The sequence below is a fragment of the Centroberyx affinis genome, unplaced genomic scaffold (genome assembly GCF_046629955.1).
Source record: "Centroberyx affinis isolate AG114_WGS23_722 - 3 ecotype Tasmania unplaced genomic scaffold, CSIRO-AGI_Caff_v1 ptg001779l_1, whole genome shotgun sequence".
Taxonomy (NCBI): Eukaryota; Metazoa; Chordata; class Actinopteri; order Beryciformes; family Berycidae; genus Centroberyx; species Centroberyx affinis.
The window spans coordinates 217,501-229,405 of record NW_027280172.1 but is presented as its reverse complement, the minus strand read 5'-3'; the positions used below and the strand labels follow the sequence as shown (position 1 = coordinate 229,405).

At 42.1% G+C, this 11,905-nt stretch overlaps 1 protein-coding gene across 1 annotated transcript in view; it reads left to right on the top strand.

Annotated features, from left to right (window-relative positions):
• Positions 1-379: 379 nt before the first annotated feature.
• Positions 380-11,905, top strand: part of LOC139652313 (malate dehydrogenase, cytoplasmic-like) — a 12,963-nt gene continuing 1,437 nt past the window's right edge. Inside the window, exons 1-7 of the mRNA XM_071529336.1 lie at positions 380-526; positions 1,784-1,882; positions 3,077-3,173; positions 5,270-5,445; positions 8,612-8,734; positions 9,598-9,774; positions 11,574-11,687. Coding sequence (XP_071385437.1) covers positions 524-526; positions 1,784-1,882; positions 3,077-3,173; positions 5,270-5,445; positions 8,612-8,734; positions 9,598-9,774; positions 11,574-11,687 — 789 coding nt within the window. The 5' untranslated portion in view covers positions 380-523. The remainder of the gene's footprint in view (positions 527-1,783; positions 1,883-3,076; positions 3,174-5,269; positions 5,446-8,611; positions 8,735-9,597; positions 9,775-11,573; positions 11,688-11,905) is intronic.

The window sequence follows — 11,905 nt, the reverse complement described above, 5'->3', positions numbered from 1 at the left end:
CTTTTAATTTACTATTTATTTTCTCCTTGTTTTGTTTTTGTTTTCTCTATTTCCTTTTAGTTATTGTCTTTGAGACATATGTACTGTACTCTGGTGATATAGAAAGAACTGTCATTGCCAATTTGTTGTATATTTGAAGACTAATTAAAAAAAAAAAAAAAAGAAACTCTGCAGGAGCAGCGCTGCAGTCCCGCTGCCGGCCGCCAGGTGTCAGTAACGAGCAGATCCCTCAGGTTTAAAAAAGAAGCCTTTTCAGATTTCTCAGCCATATTTGGGGAAGGTGGGCGCGGCCTGGGAGGACACGGCGCGGTGCTTCATGGGAGAGTGTGTTCCTTTCGTCGAGTCGGTCGAGTTAAAAAGCCTGCGTCGGCGGAAACAGACGACTACAAGTCCCGTTAACGAGTTCAGGAGCCAGTCATCTACCGCATGACGCTTCAATACGAGCATAGAGGTGACCCCTCCGTCTAGTCCGAGCAGGGAGAGCAGGCACAGCAGACCTAACGCACCTAAACCCGCTAGCGAAATGGTAAGATGGATGTTTAGCCGTTTACTGTTCCGATGATGAAGATGCAGTTTGTATAGAGGACGTCTTGACGGTGCACGGTTCCGTTAGACAGTGAAATCGGTTAAACTGTGTGCTGTGAATGAATGGTGTCTGATAGTTGACATTGACAAGAGGGCGAGAGCATCATTGTTTAATCCCAGTTTCTGATATAAGATTATATCCAGTGGTTATCTTCAGGCGGAGGGTTTTCTTCAGTCTGCACTAACGTTATGCATAATTTAACAGCTAAGGGCAGGGGCTAGCATACGCAGTTTTTTGCGCAGTTACAACACGGATGTGAGAGGTGACGGTTGGGATGTAATTTGAATTAAACCGAGAGTTAAGCTGCAGCAGAAGCAGATACAGCAGAGAGAGAGAGAGAGGTGTTTGTTTCCGCTGTTTTCCTCCCGCTAGTCCTCTGTGTCTCCACTCCTGCCTCCATTTTAATAAGAGGCAGGCTGTGGCGTGGCAGCGGCGGCAAGTTGCATCATCGCCCTTTCTTTTATTCGGTCAGGATAACCAATCATGATAAGAGCTGCTTTAAGTTTGAAATTCCATTCATAAATCTGCAGATTTAACCTTGTATTGCATATCGGCAATGGTAGCACAGCCTTAAAATATGAATCAAGATCTTTTATGAATTGTTTTGGCGATACTGTTCAATTCGGCATACTTATTATTCACTAAGCATTACTTAATTCAGTGAAATATCCACTTTAATAACTGGTTCGCCGTGTTCCCCCACAATCCTCTGACATCGGAATACTCCGTGGAGGAGAGCGATGAACAATGTGAACCAATTATAAAAGTTGAAATCTTCTTGAAATAAAGTGCTGCTTTCTGAATTGTATGTATGCCGAATTAAAGAGTGGCTTCTACTAATTCGGAAAAAGTCTTGAATCGTATTTTATGTCTTATGTACCCTGGCCTACATGCAAGGTCACACTAAATTGCCAGTTGTTTCAATGGAGTTTGGCGATAAGGCTGTCTCCACACCAGGGCTGGAGTTTGACAGGAGAGCCACTGTTCAAGGCTTGTTGAACCCGCAGCCCCATTTTTCGGGATTCAAACTCCTAATTATAGGCTGCATGACGTGCTAAAACCCCAAAGTGCATCAAGCAGCTCAGATCAACAATGCTGGTTACTGCCGCCTGGGTTCCTCCCTCTATCTGGGTCACTGTCTCATTGCTTTTGTCTGATGAGAACCGTTCCTGTTTTTTGTTTTAATTCTCTTTCCAGGCCGAACCAATCCGTGTTCTGGTGACCGGCGCTGCTGGTCAGATCGCCTACTCCCTGCTGTACAGCATCGCCAAGGGAGATGTGTTCGGTAAAGACCAGGTGAGAGTCTGTCAGTCCGTCTGCACACCGCTTACATAACCAGCCGCACAGCTCCGGCCCTGCTAAACCAGCTTTGGTCCACAGGACAGGCAGCTGGCTGTTGCACTATGTAGGTTATGGCTGTTGTTGCATAAAGAATAAGTGAATGGTACATGATAAGGCTGGGTATTGGCAAGGACCTCACCATACGATACATGGGTCACGATACCATACATATTGCGATACATTGCCAATACTCTACATAATTTACTGAAAATTTAAAAATAGAGCTGAAAATACAACTTGCTGTGTACCACCTGGGTAGTCTAATATGTACATCACATTATATTGATAACACAGTGGAGAAATTGAGTCAAAACTATTTAATTCAAAGGGATTTGAGGGAAATTTAAGGACATTTTAAATCTGTTTAAAACATGAATTTTTTTTTTAATGTATCGATATGAGGGGCTGGAAAATCGATACAGTATCATGGAAAAAAAATATTTCAATACTCAGCTGTATTGATTTTTTTGCACAGCCCTAGTACATGATTTGACTCTGGGATGCCTTCAGCTTATTAGAGTCAAAACCAGTGATGTAGTGGGAAATAGAAACAAGGGGAAGCTATGAGCTTATTATAAGGCAAAGTACCACCAATAGAAGTGAAAATCAAGCATATTTTTAGCTTTGATTTATGATTTTTCCCTTAACTGATGCTGTCCTCACATAGCTTGCATCAGTTTGGCACTACTTGCTATGATAAATACTTGTAAATATATGTGAAAGAGTTGAGAAGGTGTGTAAACTCTGTTCTGAGGGTAAAAAGGTGAATAAACCACCAGGGTTAGTCTAGGTTACTCTCACACTACATCACTGGATCATGACGCTTTTGGTTGCCAGCACCAGGCAGGCTTCCCATGGGCCTTGGAAATCCTGAAAGTTTGTGGAAAGTTTTCTTCACACCCTGAGGAAAACCTGGCCCTGAGGAAAACCTGGCGATGGAGATTTCACCAGGATTTCTTGACTTGACAAGATTTTTGACATCTAATATTGACAAATGTCCTTAAATTTACCCAAACAAGCCCTTGAATGTCATTGAAAAGTCAGTATGCCTCTGATCTGATACAATAAGACAGATTTCCTCTCCATTTATTATCATAAAGTGTTTCTGTCTGATTGGCTGACTTCCCGCTGTCCGTCTCTCGTCACCAGCCAATCATCTTGGTCCTGCTGGACATCCCGCCCATGCTGCCGGTGCTGGACGGAGTGGTGATGGAGCTGCAGGACTGCGCCCTGCCACTGCTGAGGGGTGAGTGTGTGTGTGTGTGTGTGTGTGTGTGTGTGTGACAGTGAGTGAGAGAGAGAGTGAGAGAGAGAGCTTCTGCACACAGCATAGTCTGCATGGAACCAGGGTTACACTGATATATCAGGCTGATAATGGCCTTTTAATAAAAATGAGACATTGGTTATTCATTATTATATAGATATTATCACATAGATTTTATTATAATTATTATTACTTTATTTCACTCTTCTTTTCTCCCTCCCATTTTCCCCAATTCCCCATTAAGATGTCATTGTAAATAAGAATTTGTTTTTAATTTACTTGTCTGATTAAATAAAGACTTAATAAAAAAAATAATAAAAAAAAACATGATGAAGGAGAGATTATGATTTCACTCAATCTGTGAAAGCTGCCTCACTCTGCCATAAGGAGCTGCTAACCCACCTAACAGAATTTAATTACTCTGGGATTTAATTAGGGTTCAACTGATACAGGTTTCTGAAGGCTGATACCAATATTTTTAGACTGAAGTCACTTTTTTGATGCCAAATTCAAAATATTTGGGTCAAAATGCTGTTTTCCAGAGGCTTTTCCACCCTGACAAGACAAAAACTGAATACCTGTGATTTTTATTTTTGATTCTATATACTGAACATTGGCATAAATCATCAGATATCAGCAACTTAAATCCTAAAAATAACAGTATCGGCCTTCAGAAACCCCATAGGTGAAACCCTATATGGACCACAGGGTCTTGTATTGTGTTTTGCTCTCTGGCGTGATTATCTGAAATGCTCTCTGCTCCCATCTGGAGCATATTGTAAATGCATTGCATAGTGTGTGTGTGTGTATGTGTGTATGTATGTGTGTGTGTACAGAAGCCTCCTCTCCCAGGCTGCTGTAGGGAGGAGGAAGGAGTGTCGGCTATAAGGCTTTCTATTGGCTGGTTGTTGAGGCCCTATGGGAGGCTCCAGCCAATCAAAGAAGTGGTGGGACAACAATAGGGAGGGGAAGCAGGGGGTGTGTGTGTGGGGGGGGGGGTGTTGGACCCAGACTGAAGTCCAGCCTGATAGCAGCAGGTTCATGTCTAATAACCAGAGACCAAACGCTTCTTATCGCCACAATCAGCCGACCCGGCAGCTTTTATCTGAAGATGGACTCGGTCTGTTCTGAACCTGCTGAGGCTCTGATAAAACTCTGTGACTCTCCTCCACTCTCACCTAAACACTTAAACAACCTTCATAAACAAAATAGTTGGAGATTAATTTAATAGTTGACAACTAATCGATTAATCGTTGCAGCTCTATATGAGACTAGATATCGTCTTAGATTTTGGATATCATAATATCATGATATGGCATAAGTGTCTTTTCCTGGTTTTAAAGGCTGCATTACAGTAAAGTGATGTCATTTTCTGAACTTACCAGACTGTTCTAGCTGTTCTATTATTTGCTTTTACCCACTTAGTCATTATATCCACATTACTGATGATTATTTATCAAAAATCTCATTGTGTAAATATTTTGTGAAAGCACCAATAGTCATCCCTACAATATTGTTGCAATATCGATATCAAGGTATTTGGTAAAAAATATATTTGAATTTGTCCATATCGCCCAGCCCTAATAAACAGACATAATTCTAGCTTCAAAATCATTTTGTCAATAAAGTTTATTTTGTCAATAAAGGTGTTAAAACTAGGGATGGGACAATCTGTTTATCTCACAATATCATTCAAAATGTGATCTGAGGTTCAGGATTGAATACAACCAGGATACGATGTGATAAATAGAAGTTCAGTGACAACAAAGTCTGACTGGGCAGAATTCTGTTTATTTCTGAGACACAAATCTTTCTAGCGATGCCATTGGCTGCTAGAATGTAAACAACAATTTAAAAATGTCGTTACAAAGTGACAATAATATAATTTGGATGGAGAGCTTGTGAAATCTGTGATGGTCAAGAGTCTCATTAGTGATTACTACAGCAGAATAACATGGAGCTGATATCACCATTCATGTTCCTGACCCACAATATGTATTATCACATATTTGTACTGAGCACACAATCATCTGAAGTAGAATCCAAGCTGATCTTCCCCCTCTCTCTCTCCCCCACAGAGGTCATCCCCACTGACAAGGTGGAGGTCGGCTTCAAGGACCTGGACGCCGCCATCTTGGTTGGCTCCATGCCCAGGAAGGAGGGGATGGAGAGGAAGGACCTGCTGAAGGCCAACGTGGCGATCTTCAAGACGCAGGGCGCCGCGCTGGAGAAGTACGCCAAGAAGACCGTCAAGGTGAGACCAGACTGTCAGATGTCACCCCCTTCTGGCGGCCATGTTGGAGGTCCTCAGCTCTGTGAACAGCTGACTGTGTTTCTGTCGTCTCAACAGAATTGAACAGACGGTTAATTTCTGTCTGTTTCTGACTGAACTGATCATTTCATCACTGATCCATCTGATTGATTTAGTGTTTAGATAATGTCAGCTTGTTAGCTAGCTAACCATAGCATCTGGTCAGCTAACCATCACTGTCTTGTTGTTAACACATCTGATTAGCACACTAGCTAACGTATCTAGTAGCAGCTAGCGTTAGCACGTTCACATTAACATCAGTGTGTTTGCTGGCTAATTAGCTAGCTAACAGTTTGTTCAGGTTAACTGAGCTGACTCTTCTCAAGCTCCAACTCTTCATGTTTTGGAGTAGAGACTAGGGCTAAAGACAAGACAGTTTACTGTGTCACAGTAACCTACATTTGGAAACAAATCCACCTTATCACACTATTCACTTTTACTGAGAACGTTACTGAATGGATCTACAGCCACACCACAACAAGCTGACTCAGCTGCTCTCTGCTGACAGCTGCTTGATACAGATTCAGACTTTATTTAGGCAATTATTCACTGAAAATGATCAGTTCCTCGCTAAAACAACACAGAAATGAACCCTGTCTGTTCCACAGTGTTGAGACTGGTCTTGAGTTTAGAACTGCAGTCTGCTGTTCTCTGCCATGTTGCCCAGAGAGCTGAAGACCTCCAATATGGCTGCTAGAAGACACATTAATTTACCACTGTTTGGGGATCTTGGTAAGGCTTGTGTAGTTCAGGTTGGAGCAGAGAGAGAGAGAGAGAGAGAGAGAGTTGGGTGAAACGAGTCCTAAACTGGACTGAAGACACAGGAAGTGAAACTGCTTTCACAGCTTCCCCTGTTTCCGGTCAAAACTCTTTTGCTCAGTACAGCAGACTTTTTGTTTGCCGTCACATTCAGACCCGCTGAGCAGCAGACATGATTTCAACATTGTGTCTCTGCTTCAGCTCTCACATCGCCCAGGATCTGTTTGACTGTGTAAAGCCCAGTTTTAGACCAAGCAGTAAATACATTATAACATATTTAAACAATGCATAAATAGCTGTAAATATCAAAAACATGCCCAAGAGAAGTGCAAGATAATGCTTTATTTTTGTGATTTACCTCAGAAGACACAGACGTCTACTAAACCTTCACTTTTAAACTCTATGTAGCCTCATTTTATCATTTACACCTCTATTAAATGGTGTGACACTGCTCAGTATGGAGAAATAAGTCTGGTCTGTTCCACAGTATTATAGAAACATACATATATATATTATAACAGCAGCTTCAAGGCTTTGTGAAGCTAAAAGCCGGGTAGGAATGGCCGGCCTCCAAAGCTGAGGGATCAAAGTTCCTCAGTGCTGTGTGTAGTTTGTGGTATGTAGTGTGTGTAGTGTGTGTGAGTTTGCAGTGTGTGTAGTGTGTGTACACACACGTCATGAGGGCCTCTAATGAGCGAAGTCCTCGCCGCTCGGCGTCAGCGTGACGAAACGCTCCTCAACTCCTCTGTGGTCAAGGTCAAGCTGGGAGCGTGTGGAGAAAACAAAACAGCTCTTTGAAAATTCATTCCAGTTTTCACTACTGTCGCACTTTACTTCTCAGTGAAGCCATTTTTGATACATTTGGTACACATTATGCACACTGGGATAAATGTTCAGAACTGGTAAAACTCCATATTCTGCCCTCAGGAATCAAAACTTTGGACAATAATGAAGAGAAAATGCACTGAACGCATTTTTGTTGCATCTATTAAAAACACACACTTTACTGTCACTTTAACATAACCAAACCATCATTGAAGATTGTATTCTATTCTAAAATTGAAATTGTAAAATACATTTTATTTAGAAAGCGCTTTACATGATACTCAGACACTTTAAAAAATTCAAAAAAAAAAAAATATGTATAAAACAAGTAGTACAAAAAAAACCAAATGAAGATAATAAATTATGACACAAGTGAGCGTTCAGCACTGCCTGCCACAGCTATAAGTGAGTTTGTCCCCAAGTGTGTTGACAGTGATTTTTTTTTTTTCAATCTTTATTGAAAAAACATACAAATATACAAACAGTGCAGACATGTGCTCAGCATAGTAGTATACAAAGAAACAAGAATATGAATTTAAATAAACAAATAAAAGTAATAATAATAATAATTATTTACTCCCCCAAAAAAACAGAGTTGGGATAAATAAACTTCATTAATATAGAATTATGATTTAAAAAAAAAAAAGTAAAACAAAAAACATGTTATTCTTCTTTAAAGAGTTTACCGTACAGTTTGACAGTTTTATTACTTTTTTCAGTGTTTATAAGTTTGAGAGTCTTAATATATTCATTAAATTCACATAAAAATCTAGTGAAATTGGGGGTAACTTTTGTTATTTTGCATTTATGGATGTGAAATTCACCATATAGAATCAATAAGTTGATGCCAAGGAAGTTTCTCCTGGAGCTGAAGTGTGTTTTTGTGGTTCAGGTCTGAGTCTGTCTGTAAAACAAAGCTCACTGAGCTGTAAAAACACAAACAGGCAGACTGAGAGTTTCCAGCAGAGCGGCTCCAGGCTTTCCCTCCTGCAGGAGAGGTTTCAGTTCTGGTTCACTTGTTTCTGGCTTTGGAAATAAAGTTATTAGTGTTCGCAATCATCTAATATACTGTCCTAGACTTCAGGAATAATAACACACGTTGGAAATTCCTAAACAGTGTGATATTTAGACCTGGGTATCAAAAAAATGATACCACAAATCAGTACAAATTAGGTATCAAACATCTTCAAAATGTAAGATTTCTGCAATGACAACTCACATTTTCTTGTAGTTTGTGTGCAATTTTACTTGAATCAAACCCTTCTACTGTAGTTTGACACTATTTAGAAATGCAGATGGCATCTAATCTATGAGCTGTATTGATCTCTATCAGTAACTAGAAGGAATTACAACACCGATAGAACATGCCTCTCTCTACACAAGAGAATGTAGAAAGAAATGTGGTTTGGTCCATAGAAGTAAAGCTCTGAGGTTTTTTTTAAAGCTCTGAGGTGTTTTTAAAGCTCTGAGGAGTTTTTAAAGCTCTGAGCTGTTTTTAAAGCTCTGTGGTGTTTGTTCCTGTCAGGTCCTGGTGGTTGGAAACCCGGCCAACACCAACTGTCTGATCGCCTCCAAGTCTGCTCCCTCCATCCCCAAGGAGAACTTCTCCTGCCTGACCCGCCTGGACCACAACAGAGCCTCCTCCCAGGTCCACACACACACACACACACACACACACACACACACACACACACACACACACACACACACACACACACACACACACACCTTTCTGTACTCTAAGCTGCAACCATTATTAATTATGATAATGTTATAACCAGATGTAGTTGGGGGTAAACATATCTATCTAGCTATCTATCTATCTATCTATCTATGACATCATAGTAAGTATTATCAAACTGTCTATCTATCTGTGACATCATAGTAAGTATTATCAAACTGTCTATCTGTGACATCATAGTAAGTATTATCAAACTGTCTATCTATGACATCATAGTAAGTATTATCAAACTGTCTATCTATGACATCATAGTATTATCAAACTGTCTATCTATGACATCATAGTAAGTATTATCAAACTGTCTATCTATGACATCATAGTAAGCATTATCAAACTATCTATCTGTGACATAGTAAGTATTATCAAACTGTCTGTCTATCTATGACATCATAGTAAGTATTATCAAACTATCTATCTGTGACATCATAGTAAGTAATATCAAACGCTGAAAGTTATCAGGATAGTCTTTTAAGGCAAAAAAACCCATAAATTATTGGTTATCTGAAAATGTAATTTTTGATGATCACCAACTGCAGGTCATAGTTCACCCGCCTTTTTATTTACTGCTGCATCACTGCCTATATCTATATATTTACCTAATTTATTAAATCTAAATATGGACAGTTTTAATGCTACAACTGACGCTAAAACCACAAAAAAAAACCCCGACTAAAGCATGGAACCTACCAACCAAATTCACCCCAAACTGCCACCTGCTACAAAAAACAACAGACAGCCTGATCGCCTGTGTGTCTGTGTCCGTCCTGCAGGTGGCGATGCGCTGCGGCGTGCCGGCCAACGGCGTGAAGAACGTGATCATCTGGGGAAACCACTCGTCCACCCAGTACCCCGACGTCCACCACGCCAAGGTCAACCTGCACGGCACCGAGACCGCCGCCTACGACGCCGTCAAGGACGACGCCTGGCTCAAAGGAGACTTCATCTCTGTGAGCGCACACTTCCACTCTTCTTCAGCTGTTTCTTAGAGCAGTGGTTCTCAACGTGGGGTCCGGGGACCACCAGGGGTCCTTGAGGGGGTTCCCGGGGGTCCCCAGCAAATTGATGAATTGTTAAACTTCAGCATTATTTAATTTACAAGAAGATAACACAATTAGAGAATGTAGAAGAATGACTGTTTTGATCATAGTTTCTCTGTTATCTCTCTACGTACAATACAGATAGTCATGGAATTCTGGACAAAATCATATCTAACAATAAAAATATTCTCAGATTTAGGTCAGAGAGACAAAATCTCATCAAATGGGGGTCCATGGCCTTAATGTGTGCTACATTTGGGGTCCTTGATATGAAAAAGGTTGAGAATCACTGTCTTAGAGTTCTGCGGTGAAATCGTTTGGAGTCGTTCACATGATGTAGTCGGTGTAATATCATCAGGAGACAGTTCCTTGATTCACATGTTATATGTTGGAAAGGAAGTGGAGGAGAGGGCGGGTCTCAACGTGGGGTCTGGGGACCACCGGGGTGTCCTTGAGGATGTTCCAGGGGGTCCACAGCAAATTGATGAATTGTTAAGTTAACAGAATGTAGAGAGAGAATGTAGAAGAACGACTGTTCTGATCATAGTTTCTCTGTTATCTCTCTACCTACAATACAGACAGTCATGGAATTCTGGACAAAATCGTAAAAATATAACAATAAAAATAAAAAATATTACCAATAAAAATTCTCAGATTTGGGTCTGAGAGACAAAATCTCATCAAATTGGGGGTCAAATTGTGGCTCTAAATTAGGTTCCTTGATATGAAAAAGGTTGAGAATCACTGGAATAGGGAACAAGCTCTGAGCAATGAAATCTGTCCAGGCTTGAGAGTTTCTAAAACATAAAAAAAATCTAAACATGCATGTAAATGCCCTCCATGACATCATCTAGTGAGTTGTTCTTCAGTTCGGTAGGGCCGTCCCCTCAGTGTAACCCGTCCCCTCAGGGTACCCGTGCCTCAGTGTAACCCGTGCCTCAGTGTTACCCGTGCCTCAGTGTTACCCGTCCCCTCAGTGTTACCCGTGCCTCAGTGTTACCCGTGCCTCAGTGTTACCCGTGCCCTCAGTGTACTCATGCCTCAGTGTTACCCGTGCCTCAGTGTAACCCGTGCCTCAGTGTTACCCGTGCCTCAGTGTTACCCGTGCCTCAGTGTTACCCGTCCCCTCAGTGTTACCCGTGCCTCAGTGTTACCCGTGCCTCAGTGTACCCGTGCCTCAGTGTTACCCGTGCCTCAGTGTTACCCGTGCCTCAGTGTTACCCGTGCCTCAGTGTAACCCGTGCCTCAGTGTTACCCGTGCCTCAGTGTTACCCGTGCCTCAGTGTTACCCGTCCCCTCAGTGTTACCCGTGCCTCAGTGTTACCCGTGCCTCAGTGTAACCCGTGCCTCAGTGTTACCCGTGCCTCATTGTCCCCGTGCCTCATTGTACCCGTGCCTCATTGTACCCGTGCCTCAGTGTAACCCGTGCCTCAGTGTTACCCGTGCCTCATTGTACCCGTGCCTCATTGTACCCGTGCCTCAGTGTAACCCGTGCCTCAGTGTAACCCGTGCCTCAGTGTTACCCGTGCCTCATTGTACCCGTGCCTCAGTGTAACCCGTGCCTCAGTGTTACCCGTGCCTCATTGTACCCGTGCCTCAGTGTACCTGTGCCTCAGTGTTACCCGTGCCTCAGTGTTACCCGTGCCTCAGTGTTACCCGTGCCTCAGTGTAACCCGTGCCTCATTGTACCTGTGCCTCTCATCCTGCAGACGGTCCAGCTGCGTGGAGCCGCCGTCATCAAGGCCAGGAAGCTCTCCAGCGCCATGTCTGCCGCCAAGGCCATCTGCGACCACATGAGGGACATCTGGTTCGGCACCAAAGAGGTCAGGACACACATCGCTTCGAATGTTCAGATCCCAGAGTCATGGGGAAAAAAATTGAAAAATCATAGCATTTGAAAACTGTGTGACGCATCCAGAAAGGTTTGGGAATACCAGGGTAAATTTGCTGGTTAGTTCTTCAACTGGTCAAAAGTCTGATGTGAACTCTGTCTGAACCTGTAAGCCTGACGAGGAATAAATGGGTGAAAAAAAATGAAGAA